At 37.5% G+C, this 17908-nt stretch overlaps 1 protein-coding gene across 2 annotated transcripts in view; it reads left to right on the forward strand.

Annotated features, from left to right (window-relative positions):
- The window catches only part of ME1 (malic enzyme 1), a 174298-nt gene that overhangs the window by 77601 nt on the left and 78789 nt on the right, over window positions 1-17908 (forward strand). For both annotated transcript variants that reach the window (XM_074368678.1, XM_045508607.2), the window contains exon 6: window positions 7921-8024. In XM_074368678.1, the coding sequence (XP_074224779.1) occupies window positions 7921-8024 (104 nt within the window). The remainder of the gene's footprint in view (window positions 1-7920; window positions 8025-17908) is intronic.

Raw genomic sequence — 17908 nt, forward strand, 5'->3', positions numbered from 1 at the left:
TAGCCCCTCTTTCCCCAGGGGCCATCTTAGCTGCCTCCTGTATCTCTACGTGGCTCTCTAAGATCAGCAAGTGGGTTGGATCCAGGCCCCTGTCACACTGCTGCCTCTGTTCTGGAAAGTGGAGTGTGTGAAATTTTGCCTATACCTTTTAAGAGCCAAGGGGCTATTTCCTACAGCCCTCCTGCTCTCCCAAACAGAAGCCCCACTGGTTTTCAAAGTCAGGTGTTCTAGGGGCTCATCTGCCCAGTGTAGGACTCCTGGGCTGGGGAGCCTGACATGGGGCTCAGACCCCTCGCTCGTTGGGGAGGACCTCGTGATGGTGCTGTTCCTCCTGTTTGTGGGTCCTGACTACCTGAACTCCGCCCCTCTACCTATCTCATTGTAGTTGCTTCTTTATGTATTTAGTTGTGGAAAATCCTTCTTGTTAGTCTTTAGGTCTTTCTCATGAATAGTTGTTCTGTAAGTAGTCGTCATTTTGCTGTATCTGTGGGAGGAGGTGAGTTCAGGGTCTTCCTACTCTGATATCTTGGCCACCTTCCAACATTTTATTTTTATTCTTGCCCTGCTGCTTTACCTAGATGAATTCACTAAAATATGACCAAGTTGATGGGTTTATGGAAAAGATGTCATTTTTATGTTCTACTTTCACATGTGGAAAACCATCCTGTAGTACTAATTTTTAATCTCATCCTTTTTGTGAATCTCTGTCCAGTTTTTACACTTCATAATAAAAATATAAAAGTAGTTGATAACAGTGCTTAGTTTCTTATCCAGAATAACCTAGCAGAGTTTCATGAAAACTCGATCCCTTTTTTATAAATTATAAATGTTTTCCTCTTTTATCATAAATACCTATATTGAGTAGTAATAAAGGTAGAAAAGGACTTAGCAGCTTGATTGAAAAGACAGTCCTCACTTGCTGTTAAGTCACACTAACCTGACTCCTTAAATCTCTACAACTTTCAGCTAAAAGAACTTGAAAGATCAAAGATACTGAAACTGAGTCACAGAAGTGCGTGGCTAAAAAATACTCATTTTTTATGTTAATGATGGACCTCATTAATTTAGGTAGGATGTTTGTGTTTTCGTCTTATCTTTCATCTGTTATTTCACAGTCCATGTTTTCCTCGGTTAACTTTTGAAGCAGTTGCTATATAAAATTTGCTTCTGTTACCTGAAGTAAATTGTCTTCAGTTGTCTCTTAAGAGCACCCCATACTTTATTTCTTCTTTTTTCCCTGTTACTGCAAAATCCTATCATAGACGCTAGGGTTTTTATTTGCCTCTTCTTTAATAAGTGACCAGTATCAAAGCTTGCTATTTAACCAAAGATGTGAGTAGATGTTCCTTGTCCCTCCATGCTCTTCCATGCATTATTAGGTCTTAAAAACTGCTACCTGTATTGTGGGGTGTATTACTTTGCTAGGGCTGCCATTACAGTACCATAAACTGGGTAGCTTAATCCATGGAAATTTATTTTTTCACAGTTCTGAAGGCTCCAAGTCCACGATCAAGGTGTCAACAGAGTTAGTTTCTTCTAAGGTCTCTCTCCTTGACTTGTCTTCCTTCAGTGTCTTGATGTGATGTTTCCTGTGTTTGCAGCCGTGTCCTGATTTTTTTTTCTTATAAGAGCATCAGTTATGTTGGATTACGGCTTGCCCTAATGACCTCATTTAACTTAATTACCTTTTTAAAGACCCTGTGTGCAAATACAGTCATATTTTGAGATACGAGGGTTAGGACTTGAACATATGAACTGGGGAGAAGGGGACACAGTTCAGCCCTTAACACTTGGTCAGTCTTCAAGAGGGCATGGGCAGTTTGAGCAGGAGAGTATTGTCTACATGGTCATTCTTTGTTTATTCAGCCCTTGTTCCAGGTCTCAGCTTTTCTGATCCTGGTTTTATGCTTGGCCTGGCCGTCAGTGCATGTGCACAGTGTATCTAGATCTTGCATCCCTCCTGGAACTTGAAGTCTCAAAGTTGAAGCTTCTTCCCATTGAGGAGGTTCCCCCTTGTGTTCCAGAAAGTGCTCTGTATGTTCGGCATGAACCAGCTATGTTGGAAAGAAACCGAACAAAAGAAAAACGTTACAGATTTTCTATCATCTGTACCTGCCATACGCCTTTCAGCACTTGCATAGAAGTTGGTGCTGGTACTAGAATGTGGCTGGTACTCATTTTCACTTGCTACCATAACACATTATTACAAATGTAGTGGCTGAAAACAGCACAAATACATTACCTTATAGTTCTATAGCTCACAAGCCTGACACAAATCTCAAAAGGCTAAAAGATGTCAGCAGGGCTGAGTCCCACACCCTTGTCTTTTCCAGCTTCTAGAGACCACCTCTATCCCTTGTCCCTTTATCCATTTTCAAAGCCAGCAGCGTAGTCTCTCTGACCCTGCTTCCCTCATCACAGTTCTTTCTCAGACTACAGCCAAGGAAGGCTTTTCACTTTTAAGGACTCACCCTTAATCACATCTGCAAAGTCTCTTATGTCACATAAGGTAATATATTTACAGGTTTGGTGGGGGGAGGAGTGTGTCATCATTGTGCCCTCCCCACGGTCCCAGTGAGAATGCCAGCATTTCTCCGCCAGCGCCCCCCTCACTTCTAGCCTTTGTCCTTTCATATCATGGGGACTGCCTGCCCCTTCCGACAAGGGAGCCTGCATTTGATGAGTACTAATCACTAAAGTGAAGCAGAGAGAAGGAGAGAAGATAATGCCTCAGTCCCCAGACTTCTGGTTGTATTGTCACGTGCTTACCGTTCAGTGGTCTCCTCTTACCTCACTGTCTCTAAATTAGAAGATGATAATGGATTATATCAAGAACTTCTGAATCTTATCTTTTGAGACACTGCACCAATGCCTCGGGAAAGAGAATGGAGTCTTTTTTTCTTCATTTTGGTTTTATATGTACTTTAACTATCAGAAACTCCTCAAAGTTTGCGGTAAATTTTAGAAATGCCCACAATAGAAACTAAAATAGAAAAAAAATTTACATGAGATGAGAACATTTTGGGAAGTAGAATAATTTTATTTTAAATTAATATAAGTTTGAAATGAGTGGTTCTCAGTATACATTCCATGAACCAACCACTTCAGAATTACACGGGGCATGTGTTAAGAATGCAGAATCCTGGGCTCCCCTCCAGACTTACTGAATCACAGTCAAATTTTAGTCATTTTTTTTCCATTGCTTTTTTTTTTTTCAACATTGATGCCAGCTCATATGCAAGCTGACATTTTAAGTGTTGCTTTAGACTGAACGTTGGCACTTAGTTTGCTTAATCCAAAGTTGATGACGTGAATCAGCAAAACAGCAAAAATTTTCTGTTATTTCTCTACAGAATCTGGCTTTTCATTTGAGAATAATGAGTAAATAGCAGCGAAGAGAATGATTACTTGTATATTATAAATAAAATTTTAAAATAAATATTGAAATGGGGGATAGTAATAACCTTTATGGCAGATAAAGTTTTAAAATGTTCTTCGTATTCAAAGAACATTTTCAACTCAGTAAGAAAATGTTAAATGTGCAGTATACAGATTGCTTAAGGAAAAATGGGCACAGATAATTTAAAAATGAAGAAATGAAAATGGTCAATAAACTTACGAGAAAATATTTAATGATATTAGAAAAGAAATACAAATGAATATTCGTAACATTATTTATAAATATATTTTATGGATTTCATTTTATTATACATTTAATTTATTACATATATTTACATGTATATTTCACATATATACACACATATATATGTGGAAAGATAATATTCTTCCTTTGGCTGCAAGAGAATAAACATATTTATTATGTCACTGGTTGGGAGGATTGTTAATTTGTTCTCTCGAAGGATAGAGTTCCAATACAGACCACAGATTTTGAAAATATTCATCTAGTGAGTGACATGAAAAATTTCCACAGTGTATTCCTATGTCAAAAGGGATTATGAAAGTCTATGATACTGTCCCACATTTGGGCACGTAATATTATACACTCACAAATGTAAAGAAAAGGATCTAGAAGCATATGCATCAAGGTGCTAGTGGTGGGTAGTTTAGAATGGGTAGAGATTATTGGTTTTCTTTGCTGTTAATTTACATTTCAGTGCTCTCAAATTTTCTGATAGGAAATCCTGCTTTTTGTAATGATAAAAACCTTACATATTAAAAACGTACTTTTTAATTCTCAGAAATGTCAGATTGGAAAGGTAGGAATGTGAGAGACAAGAATAACGTGAAAGTTGATAATGATTATTACGAATTTAAAATAAGAATTTCCAAGGTCCCAGAATTGAGATAGTGCTTACAAGTAAGGTAATTAACTTTACCAATATATACCCTCTGTATTTCCTTTTTGAAACTCCCTTATATTCCTGTATGCTTTGTCCTTTACTCTTTTTTCAAACCCTAATCTTTTTCTTTCTGTCATGCTCCTAAGTCTTCACTAGTCTTCAGTGACTACAAATGCACTGCATGTGACATCTCTTGTTAAAGAAGGTCTAATCTTTTTTAAGTGTTTGCTTAATACCAAATCTTTGGTTTACTTTCCACCAAAGATCTGTTAAGTGTTTACTGTTGGCCCCACCAGAAGTTTTTAATCCAATGAATTAATGTCACTTCTGTGCCAGGCTACTTGGTCTATGGAGCCATTTTCAAAATTGGGTAATCTTTTAAATTGCTTTTTTTGTAGATATTATTTTTTTGTCAGTCAAATCTGAGAATGCACTCATTATTAAATCTTTAATTATCATGAAATTTTGAAGAAACAGTCATTTTTAATAGAGACATTATGGCTGGAGGAATTTTATAACTTCCTGACTTAACTCAAAAGCTTTATCTTGTTTATAAATCTTTGTAATTGACTCTTCATTGTCATCACACTTTTTAATGATATACACTTTAATTATTAGCATGGGAAAGAATGAAAGGAAAGAGGAGGAGAAACATGTAACATCTTTTCTCAATTGTGTTCTTTTTCTAAGTCACGTTTTAGAAGTCCAAATATATCCCAGACATGGAGAAAGTATTTTAATTCTGGCAGCCATTCGTAGCTCGTTGGCACTTCAACATCAGCTGTTCAGAAGCCTGCCAGTAGATTGTTTAAAATTTTGAGGCCTCAGGGAACAGCTGGGCTTTAAAGTAGATTTGGTTTCAGATTTTATATTTCATGTGAAATACATTTATATGATCTGAATGTTAACTTCCAGCTAGCCAAACAGCCTTAACTCATTGCTGTGCAGTACATTATAAGTAGGATGACCGCTTTGGCTGAACCAAGACACTTTCACAGTGAAAGAGGATGCTGTTGGTAATTACACTAGGACATGTGTGAACCAGGCTGTAATTGCTGTTGGCTTTAGGCAAATCCTAACTGAGATGATTCAAATGGTTTAGCCTTATTAACAACATTCTAGACCTGCAAAACCATGTCATTTATCTGTAACAAACCACATCTAAACTTAGTGACTCAAAATAATTACAGTTTTATTCATATTGATGTTGCTGGGATGGTGAGGAAGGCTGGGGTGCTTGGGGCAGCTTAGCCTTTCTCCATATAGATTCTCATCCTTCACACATTGTTCACATTCCACATGTACAATGTACTCCTCTCCATCCTAGGTTTCTAAAAATTTCATCCGAATAACAACAGCAGGCCCAGAGTTCAGGATCTGGTCATCTAAATCACGTCTAGATGCCAATGAAGCTTCTTGTGTTTTGCTCCTTGGTGTGGCTCTTCCTATCTGTTTCCACACACCAAACATACAGGTGGTGAGTCAGGGGCAGAACAACCATAGTCAGCCCTCACATTCAGCATGGGAGGAACAGGAATCATATGTCTGTAAATGGTTCATAGCAATCTGAAATCCCACTGGACATGTGTTGCCATGTCACCTACTTGGTGGGGCAGGGAATGTTCTTTGAATAGGGCCCAGTTCTCTTTCCTCAGAGTGGTTCTGTAGTTCTAGGCTTTTGGCTCTGCTGTCTAGGCTCTTGGCTCTGTCCTCTCAGATAATCTTCCTTTTCCATAAGAAATGGCCCTGTTGCATCAGAATAGCTTTCTCAGTCTATTTCCTGCCGGTGGAAAGTTGAGGACCCAATGAAGTCTTCTCATTTTGAAGTGTCTCTGTGTCAATTAATCCAAGTAGTATAGTACCCTTAAATTTTTTTTTAGGCTTTCCATGTATCAGAGTATAGTCTACTCTATTAGATAAAGCCCTACTCACACTTTTCAAAATAGGCCTTCTCCCTGTATTGGTCGGCATATTGGAGTGCTGTGGGACCAGTTCCATTTAACTAGGCAAGATGGTCTCCGCTTTAAATCATTCAGAGGTTTTCAAAAGAATTGTTAGAACCACACACTTAATTTGATCTTTTACTGCAGGTCTTAGTTTACTTTGGAAATCTTTTACAAGCAAGTCTTGTGTCCTCTGTATTCTCTTTACATTTTGCTCATAAGGTGAACATTTCCTTTTTCAATTCTTGTCCATTTTAACCTTAGCATACAGCTATGAGAAGTCAGTTTACACATTCAACATTCCTTCTGGAGATCTCTTTAGTCTGATTCACAAGTTCATTGTGTATATTTTCTCTATTCTAGGTTACTAAAAGTGACAGTTTTGCCAATTGTTTCCCTATTATATGACATAGATTGCCATTTTTTCCTAGTCTGTAAAAAGTCTGTCTTCGTAATTTCTTTCAGCAGTATTTTATAGTTTCCAGTATACAGGACTTACACGTATTTTGTTACATGTGTCCCTATGAATTTCATGTTTTAGAATGCTATTGTAAATGGAGTTGTGTATTTTATTTCATTTTCAACTATTCATTGCTGGTATATAGAGATACATTTGATTTGTGTAAATTGACCTTTTGTCCGACAATCGTATTAAATTCACATATTTTTTCTAGTGGTTTTTTTTTGGGTAGTTTCCTTAGTATTTTCTATGTATATAATCTTGGGGGTACAAATAAAAACAGTTTACTTCTTCCTTCCCAATCTGTGTTCCTATTTTTCTTTTTCTTGCCTTATTGTAATGGCTAGAGGTGTTTAGTACGTATAGCGTTGACTACAAGTGGTAAGAATAAATATCCTTGTCTTGTTTCCAATTTGGGGGAAATAGCGTTCTTTCTTTCACTGTTAAATATGTTGTTAGTTGTGGGTTTTTCACAGATGCCTTTTATTAGATTTAGGGAGTTCCTTTCTATTCCTAGTTTACTGGGAGCTTTTGTTAAAAATGGGTGCATATTACTGTATGTAAATTATACCTCAATTTAAAAACTGATTTAATAAAAAAACCCTACCTATCCTAAAACATAAGCAGAACAATGTTGACTCATATATATCCATTTTAGAAAAAAACTTAAACTGTGTAGTTTTAAAAATTTAAGAAAAACTTTATTCAAAGCTTAGAAATTTATTTTTAACTTTTCATCAACCAACTATCATATTAAAAGTATAATTCAAAATGTTGATTGAAGATTTTTCTTTCAGAAACAGAAGTTTAATCTAAGAAAGGAATTGCTCTCTTTCCATTTCCTAAGCCATTATGAGACTTCAAAGCTCAATGTTATTTTTTTGTGTGATAAACTTTGCACGTAAAGTCTGAATTTGGCACAACTGAGGGATTTTAATACCTTTTCTTTCCTTCAGAGTAAGATGTAAGAATACTAGTAAAAGTAAGAATTTTTTTAATGTTTAGTAATTATATTTCTTATTTTTACTTATAAACACTGTAGGTATATGTGGTACTAAATAATAACTCTGTAGGTTGATTCTAGATCAGTATAGCCAGATTTTATTTTCATTTCTTTCCTTAATTATACAGATGAGGAAATGAAGCTCACTCAGAAAGAATAAATGACCTGCCTTTAGTTATTTCTATATTTATGATAACTTTCTTTAAAAAATAGGAGTTACTTAAAGATCCGCTGTACATTGGACTACGGCAGAGAAGAGTGAGAGGCCCTGAATATGATGATTTTTTGGATGAATTCATGGAGGCAGTTTCTTCCAAGTACGTATAATCTTTACCGATATTTGAGTAGAATTTCAAATACTTAAAGATAACCTAACAAACTATAAAAATATCCCGGTTTGGTGCAGTATATTTAATAATTAGAAGTGATTTGAATGAAATACACACATATATATATATATATATATATATATATATATCCTTATAACTGTTGCTGGCCAAATGATAATGTTATGTGTCTGTCCCCAGAAAAGCTGTCTCTGTTGCTATCCCTGAAGATACCTTTTTCTTACAAGAATCTTCAGATTCTGTGGTTTGGAATGTGTGACTATGGTGAATGAGGCAGTGGCCAGTGACTAAATTACCCGAGCAAGCCTTTTTATGGTTATTGGCAGTCTATACTTTATTTCTGGCTGCTGATAAAATCTGGTCTTCGCTCATCTTTGTGGGTGGCTCTGGCCCTCTCATGCTGGGAGAAACAGAGGAAGAAGTGAGCGTGAGCTGGTACAGTCCACAAGGGTCCAGACGGAGCAAGAACCAGGACATCCAGTCACACCATGAATCTGATTAAGTCCGCTGTGTTTGATGAAGATGCAGTACAGTATTTCACCTCGTCTAGTTAGCACTTAATTGTGGGCCAAGTGCTACTGGAAAAGTTTTCTAGTATTTTTCCTTCAAAGGAGAAACTCTACCTTCAGTTCCTAATATATTCTGAGAGAATTTTGTCATACTAACAGTCATCCCATATGTAAGTGTATAGCCACAGAAACCATGTACTATTTAAAAACATATATGTTGCTTTGGTTTTTCATAGAAATGAACTCATCACTAGAATCAACTGTAACTAGAGACTTACTTTGGGTTTCTTTTTATTATAAGGTTTAATTTTCAGAAGTTGTATTCATCAGTTTGCACAATATTTAGAATATATTGAATCTCTTATACCCAAGGTTTTAGGGAAGAGTATGTTTGCCAATTAGGATGGCCTACTTCTTTTTTAAAATCAGTGCCTGATTTATTTATTGTTATTATTTATTAACTTATTTAATTAGACTGTACTTACTCATAGAAATAGTTGAGAAACTACAGCTTAAGTTCAAGATTGCATTGTACAGTTAGTTGATAGTAGTTTTTCATACTTAATTTAAAATCCCGGTAAAACTTATGTAAAGTTTTGAAATTCTCTGTGACTTTCTAGGTAGTAACTTTAATCAAGAGATTGTATAGAGAATACTGTGAGGCTATATAAAAGGAAAGAAAAATGAAATTCTCAACATTTGTTTTTATTGTCTGTGTAAATAAAATCTGTCTTTATATAGATAACTTTAATATACTTACCAAGAATACGTTAAACAAGCTGTGAACATAGCCTATATACTTGAATGCTATTGAAATCAAAAGAGAAATAATTCCATAATTAATGAAGAGCTTTCTGGATGAAAAGCTAATTTTAAACGAGCCTTGTCAATCTAGAATCAGAAAAACTGGTTTGTTTGCTTTTCAGTGTTGAATTGCGAGGTTACCCAAAATCTATGATAAGGAAATGGGGATTGATGAGAGTCAACAATAATTGTAAATGCAGAGACTACCTATAAATCAGGAATTACACTTTTGGGCTCTTCCCACAGAAAAATCCCAAAGACTTTCCAAAGATACTTTCTAGCATGACACTACTTTGGAAAATTCTTTCTAGAAATGAAACCTGGCATTATCAAGTTAAATTGGCAGATAGCCCTGAAGATAAGTCCAAGATTATGTAAAGAGGAAATATAACTTACATTCAAGGTGGAAAATGACTGTTACAAATTGGCTTAGCCAGGAATCTGATTCCAAGATGGAGTTATTAAGGAGTGGTCTTGGAATCAACCCCTTTGGAAGGAAGGGGACAGAAAAAGAAGTGGATAAAAGGAAAAGGTGAGGTGCAGTGTAGACCTGCCAACAGCCTTCGATAACCTCGTTGGGACCACTCTTGCATGCTATTTAGATCCTTAAGGGAACACTAATGTTTCTTCCCCACTCCCCAACCAATGTTATGTTGGTTTTTTAATTTACTGTCTTGTCAGGATTGGGACAAGAGCTTCTTCCTCTTGGCTGTCTCCACAATTGGAGCTCTTATCTCATAGGCCAAAGTCTTGATATGGGTGTTAACAGTGTTACCAAGTGTATGTCTACTCTGGTTATATATTTGGGGACTGAGGAAATCACCACCAGGTGGGTCTGTGGTCCCAATGGACCCATTATGAGCTAGACCTTGTTCAGGGCTCCGCTTACTACTGGCCTCCATGTGCTTCTAGTGAGGAGGGATGGCATATTGATGCTTCAGGTCTCCTGGTATCACTGTCAACTCGGTGCCCTCAAAATGTTTGGGTATTCCCCATCCTCAGGGTACAGTTGCCCAAGTAAAGGGCCTTAGGTCCCTTTGGAGAAAGATTGGGGGATTTATTACCTTAAAATCTTACCTCGGTGTTGGAAGGTCCTTCCTTCTGGAGACTAGGCTTCTTCTTCAATTAGTGAGTTCTGGGTCCGAAAATTAGCTAAGGTTTGGAAACTGAGCAAGTATTTGGGACTTTATTGGGGCAACTACCCTCAATGTTGTGGCCACCATCTTTGATTTCTTTTGAATGTACATATTGAATAGTAGCCTTGTTAGCTTTTTATTTTGTCTCCAAGGATGCCGTAGTCTGTTAATTATGCTGTAACTCTCTGTGGGTCAGCACCCCCTCCACACACACCAACCTGGCTGCTCTCATGATAATTGTGCTGACTTGGCTTCCAATCCTCACTGGGTTCTATTACCCCCATTGATATTAATGAGCCTGGTTCTCTACCAGTCTTTCCTCTTTCAGTTCTGGCTTTCAGAAGAGAACCACCACACAGAACTCAGTCATGTAGACGGCTTCCCGCTGGCACATTCCTTCGGGCTTTGGTAGATAGTGTGTTTTCTGGCCTTAAGTAGTATATGCACCTCTGACCCTTGTGCTCCCCTCTTCTGCCATCTGTCACAGCATTTCTGGCCTTTCAGCCATATTTAATATGCGTTGTTACTTGGTCCCTGTTTTTAGGAGCCATTCTTGTAGCCAGTTTGTACCATCTCCTAAGCTGCTTGCTAAACTGTTCACTTCTACTGTTAACGCCAGCCAGCCTTCCTCCAGTGAGAGCTTCAACAGTTGGACTGCCACGTTGTGCCGGGAGTTCTCTGCGCTCTGCTGGGGATTGGGTCCTCATTGCCAGCCAGGCAGCTAGTGATTTAGCTCCAAAACCCAGTCTTACCACCTGCTTTTCAGACCCCTCCTAGTACCAACTGTCACAGATTAGGTGACTTGGGAAACTGATTCTGAAACGAGCTTTAGTGTTCAAGAGATTTATGAGAAGTGCCCTAGAGATCAACCCGAAAGGGGTACACAGAAAACAGGAAAGGGCACAGGGAAAAATGGAGCTGTGATGAAGTCCAAGACACCTTCTCTGACCCCATGGGGACTCTGGAACTACAGTGACTTTTCAGAGTTATCCCCAGTTGAGCTGAGGTGGCCAGTCCTTTTTGTTCCTGCATCACTTAGTCAGGATGTGTGTCACCCTGAGAAAGAGGATGACCCACAGTGCAGTGCTCTCTGTAACTGATGCAGTGGCAACAGTCGGGGATCTGAGCGCCGTATCACTGTATTTAGCATAGTGACATTTAAATAAAAGTAGAAACTGAGCTTAAAACCGTTTTAAGGTTCGTAATAAAGGCATGTTCTAGAATACGTAGGATGGAGTCTACTTCTGATAGTCGGCTATCAAGTCACACGCCAGACACATGCTCGCCTCTGCATAGTATTTTTGCACTGGAAAGATAGGCCATTAGAGCAAACCATTGAGTTGCCCCAGGCAACTGTGCCCTAACAGAAGCTAGCTTTCTCCAGTAAAAATGTCATGTCAAACTATTTTTTCTTGCTCATTGTTTTGATTCATTTATTCATTTGATGAAAGCCAGGCATTGTGTGTGGTGCTGGTGATATGGGGCTGAATAAGACAGAAATAATCCCTGCCTTTGACATAGCTTTTCTACTAATGGGGGCAGGTAATAAACAAGTAAATAAGCAATAATCAAATGAAACAATGAAATTTGTGATAAATGCAATGAACGAAACAAGAAATTTCTGACCAAGAGTGCTAGGGAGTGACTTAATTGACATAAAATCAGATCACTGTTATGGATACAGTTAGCTCTTCTAAGAAGTCAGTTGTCAAAGTCATGATCCTTTTTTAGTCATGATACTTTTGTTGGAAATTAGTGTGAGCTCTTTGATGATAGTTAGATGAATTCATTAACAATGGAAAACTGAATCCAGAAAGTATTGATTGGTTAGCCCAGAGTTTAAGTGGCATCTCCAGTGGAGTACCACTCATCTGTTTCCCTAGTACTTGCCTTTTACACAATTTTATTAGTTGGTCCTAGTAATTCTACATCTGAGAATATAGGTTCAGAAAATAATCCTGAGCAAGAAATAATCTCTATGCCCATATGCGCTCACTGAGCATTTTGATGACATGATTTTCTTCCCTCTGCTTATGGAATAGCACACCCTCCTTACTTTCCTGCTTCCTCACTGGTTGCCCCTTCACACTTCCCTTGTCTTCTTCCTTCTCAGCCCCCTAACCTTTATACATAACAAAGCTGCAAGACCAGGGGCTTTTCTCTTTCCTATTTATCCCCACTCCCTTGGTGGCCCCATCTGGTCATTCATCTTTACATTTGTGACTCCCGAATCTGAGTCTCAAGTCTGTACCTCTTCTCTGAACTCCAGGATCATGGTTTGCCTCCTCCTTGACCTCCCTCCATAGCACTATCATAGACAGAGCCTAGGTAGGAAGTCCAGAATTGGGCCCCTGACCTCTCACCCTCCCCCAACCCTGCTCCCGCTGCAGTATTTCCTGGTCTCAGAAAACGACAGCCCCATTCTTCCTATTCTAAGATGAAAAACATTGGCGTTATCACTCCATGCCCATGCTACCTGCAAAACTTGTTAGCTTGAACTTCAAAATATATCCAGAATCTCACCATTTCTCCTTGCCTGTATTACTGCTTCCCTTATCTGAAACTCTTTCCCCCTGATTATGGTAACAATCTCTTAACTGGTGTGATAGCTTCCTCCCTTGGCGTCCTTTAGTCTGTTCTCAACACAGAAGCTAAAATGATTGTACGTTAGGTAATTTCTCTGCTCAAAACCCTGTAAAGGCTTACCATTTCCTGCAGAATAAAACTAAATCCTTGTCATAGCACAAAAGGCCCTGGACCCTCTGATTCCCTGTTTGCTGCTTTTTTAATTAAAGCCCGGTGTGCTGATGCCTCGAGGCTTGTCATTTCTCCTGCTTGGAGTCCTCCCCACCCTCACCTTGCCCCGTTTTCCATGTGGCTGGCTCTCTCACCTCCTTCAGAGAGATGTTTAAGATGTCTTTGAATACCTCTTTCTCAGTGAGGCCTTCCTTGACCAACCTGTTTATGATTTTGCCCCCAATTCATGTTTCTGCTTCCCTGTGTGTATCATTATCTGACATATTTAATTGTTTATGTTCTGCCTACTTCCCTTTACCGTTAAGTCTTATGAGCCCAGGGAGTTTTCTTTTTCCTTCACAGCCATATGCCTGGCTTATAAAATATTATCTAGCATGTGATAAGTACTCAGTAAATATTTGTCAGATGAATGATTGAATTTGATTTGTGTTTTGTTTATATAGCTTAAAGCGATAGGTGTGACTGGAAGAACTCTGATGTTCTAAAGAATTCCTTCTTTTCATGTGGTTTAATTTCAGGAAATAGTCAAGCTCTTACAGTCATTGCCTGCTGTCAAGTACGTATTAAAATCACTATTTGTATGCACTCCTTAAATATTTGTTTGCTTCTGTGATTGTATTTTTCATAGTAGCCTTTTTCCACCCAGAATCATTTGCCCTAGAAAGTAAATTTAAAAAAGTAGTGACAGCTTCAGCTTTGATCTGAAGTCTCTGTATCAGAATTTTGTTGATGGTTATTAACTAAATGAGAAAAAAAAGCAGTACTTCAAATAAGATTTAAGAAGCTAGTATTAAAATTTTTCAATGAAAGAAAGAAATTATTCAGCAATGACTGTATTTAAGTTTTTTTTTCCTTTCTACTTTGATTAAAATAAACAATCACTTGGAAGCACTCGGAATGAACAACAAAGATGATTATTATATTTAGACAACCTCCGCCAGCCTTGGCTCCCATCACAAATTTTGTTACGATCTGTCATGTAGCCTTTAAGAGAATTAATCTTAGCCTGATGCCATACCATCTGCCATTTGCTGCAAGATGTGATGATGGTGTTTTCATAAAACGACCCTTTCTTCACTGATTCTGTATTGAACTAAAGCTTTGACTGTGTGCCTGAGACAGACCCTGCTATTCAGAGGAGCTATAATTTGGTCAAAGCTCTTGAGGGTCACATATCCGATTTCAAAGGAATAAGATATCTATTCCCTGATTGTCATGGCCAGATTTAGTAAATTTGTTTTTATTATTAATAATATCCTCTCTTTCTAAAGATGTCATCGGATATGTAAGTTTATGCACTCTTTATCCTTGCACAAGGTACAGTTCAATCGCTTCTCCACCACTCTGCACTAAATCTTCGGCTGCCGCATGGGGAAGGGGCCTTTTACTGCCCTGTTATCCTTCTTTCTGCCATTTCTGCTGCAGTTAATTTCATGGCTGACTTTCTGTGCTGCCTTCTTTCACCTGTTCCAATCATTGCCTTTTAAGCCTGGTCCTTTTTTTAGACGAACGGGTTTATTTATAGCTTAGATGATTTTATCTGTAAATCTGTGAGGCTCTTTGGGGTCCACCTGTCACTTTGATCAGCGTAATTTATGTTGGTTTCCATAAGGAATCTAATGAAAACACATGACTCTATGGGACACCACCTGCTGTTCTTCCCTGTGGTCCAAAGGTGATGTAAACCATTTGAAAAAAAAAATGTCAAATGGAAAGAATGTCTGTCAATATGAGAAAAATCAGCAACCATGTTACTAAGGAACATGACTCAAATCAGATTTATGACTCACATTTTTTTTCCATTTTCCCATCCGAAGGAAGATTAGGTTCACACTTTAACTATAGCCATATTTTTCTTGAAATGCCAACTACTTCTATTTGTATCTTTCCACTTTCTTTCAAGTAAATGAAAAAGATAGGTCATGTAAGTATTAAAAATCTGTAGGCCTACATTATGTGTGTGTAAGTGTGAGTGTACATAGAGTTTTATTTCCTAAAAGATTTAAGGTGGATATATGCTTCAGTATTTTTATGTTAGTTTTGCTTCTTTGCCCGTATTCCAGCCCAGCCTTGGAGGAGCCAATATTACTTGGAGGAAAAAGTCAAACTTACCACCTCTTTCTGAACATGGTTTACAACTCTTTCATTTTAGTTGCTTTCCTTGCCTAATCCTGTTTTATTCTAATCATTCATTCTAATTGCATCAATTCCAACATTCCTTTAATAGGGGTGTAAATTATTTGCACTGGTTTTATTCTATTTATCTGAGTCATATGTATGTATTGTGTTATTGTGCCCTATTTTCTTTACTAGAATGTGAGTTTTGTCCAAAAAAAGAACTTTATTATTAAGGGTTACTTTTTTTTCTGACTGTCCCATGTTATGCTGTACCACATAGTGGATATAAAATAAAACTGAAAGTGTTGCTTAAACTTTGAAGCTAACAGTCATGAAACTACTGAGATGCCTGTGAAAGGTGACTTCCTAATGTAAACCAGAGAACCATACAGTTTTCCAAATAAAGTGGCTCCGCCTTCAGTAAACAAGAGATTTGGATTTTAATTATGTAGATTCATTTATGTCTTAGATCTTAAATTTTCTCTAAAGAAAAGTGTTTTAATAAATTCCTGTGTTCATTATTACCCTTCTATTTCTCTTTGAATCACCAAACCTTGAGATCTATATAGAGGAATTCCTTAATACTTTATCTGAGTTTATTAAAGCTAAATTTTTATATTTATTAAAGATAATCATTCTGGTTTGACAGTTTGTATACCATGTCTCCCTGTGTCTTTCTTCTTTGTCTATTCTGCTGACTTTCATTTAGCTAGGTGAAGCCCATTTTTTTAAAACAACTTTTTATTGAGTTACAGTCATTTTACAATGTTATGTCAATTTCCAGTGTAGAGCACAATTTTTCTGTTATACATGAACATACATATATTCATTGTCACATTTTTTTTTCACTGTGAGCTACCACAAGATCTTGTATATATTTCTCTGTGCTATACAGTATAATCTTGTTTATCTATTCTGCATATGCCTGTTAGTATCTACAAATTTTGAACTCCCAGTCTGTCTCTTTACCCCCTGCCCCCCTTGGCAACCACAAGTTTGTATTCTATATTTATGAGTCTGTTTCTGTTTTGTACTTATGCTTTGTTTGTTTGTTTTTGGATTCCACATATGAGCGATCTCTTATGGTATTTTTCTTTCTCTTTCTGGCTTATTTTGCTTAAAATGACATTCTCCAGCAACATCCATGTTGCTGCAAATGGCGTTATGTTGTTGTTTTTATGGCTGCATAGTATTCCATAGTATAAATATACCACATCTTCTTTATCCAGTCATCTGTTGATGGACATTTAGGCTGTTTCCATGTCTTGGCTATTGTAAATAGTGCTGATATGAACATTGGGGTGCAGGTGTCTTTTTGAAGTAGGGTTCCTTCTGGATATATGCCCAGGAGTGGGATTCCTGGGTCATATGGTACGTCTATTCCTAGTCTTTTGAGGAATCTCCACACTGTTTTCCACAGTGGCTGCACCAAACTGCATTCCCACCAGCAGTGTAGGAGGGTTCCCCTTTCTCCACAGCCTCTCCAGCATTTGTCATTTGTGGGCTTTTGAATGACGGCCATTCTGACTGGTGTGAGGTGATACCTCATTGTAGTTTTGATTTGCATTTTTCTGATAATTAGTGGTATTGAGCATTTTTTCATGTGCCTATTGATCACTTGTATGTCTTCCTTGGAGAATTGCTTGTTTAGGTCTTCTGCCCACTTTTGGATTGGGTTGTTTGTTTTTTTCTTATTAAGTTGTATGATCTGCTTATATATTCTGGAGATCAAGCCTTTGTTGGTTTCATCATTTGCAAAAATTTTCTCCCATTCCATAGGTTGTCATTTTGTTTTACTTATGGTTTCCTTTGCTATGCAGAAGCTTGTAAGTTTAATTAGGTCCCATTTGTTTATTCTTGCTTTTGTTTCTGTTGGGTGTGTAGACTGCCCTAGGAAAACATTTTTGAGATGTATGTCAGATAATGTTTTGCCTATATTTTCTTCTAGAAGGTTTATTGTATCTTGTCTTCTGTTTAAGTCTTTGATCCATTTTGAGTTTATTTTTGTGTATGGTGTAAGGGAGTGTTCTAGCTTCATTGATTGACTTGCTGCTGTCCAGTTTTCCCAACACCATTTGCTGAAGACACTGTCTTTATTCCATTGTATATCCTTGCCTCCTTTGTCGAAGATTCGTTGTCCAGAAGTTTGTGGGTTCATTTCTGGGCTCTCTATTCTGTTCCATTGGTCCATATGTCTGTTTTTGTACCAATACCATGCTGTCTTGATGACTGTAGCTCTGTAGTATTGTCTAAAGTCTGGGAGAGTTATTCCTCCAGCCTCTTTCTTTTTCTTCAGTAATGCTTTGGCAATTCTAGATCTTTTATGGTTCCATATAAATTTTATCATGATTTGTTCTAGTTCTGCGAAATATGTCCTGGGTAATTTGATAGGGATTGCATTAAATCTGTAGATTGCCTTGGGCAGTGTGGTCATTTTAACAGTATTGATTCTTCCAATCCAGTAGCATGGCATATCTTTCCATTTTTTTAAGTCTTCCAGTTTCTGTGTTTTTTTTTAAAGCTTGTGTTT

This window comes from Camelus bactrianus, chromosome 8 (assembly GCF_048773025.1).
Source record: "Camelus bactrianus isolate YW-2024 breed Bactrian camel chromosome 8, ASM4877302v1, whole genome shotgun sequence".
NCBI classification, from domain to species: Eukaryota; Metazoa; Chordata; class Mammalia; order Artiodactyla; family Camelidae; genus Camelus; species Camelus bactrianus.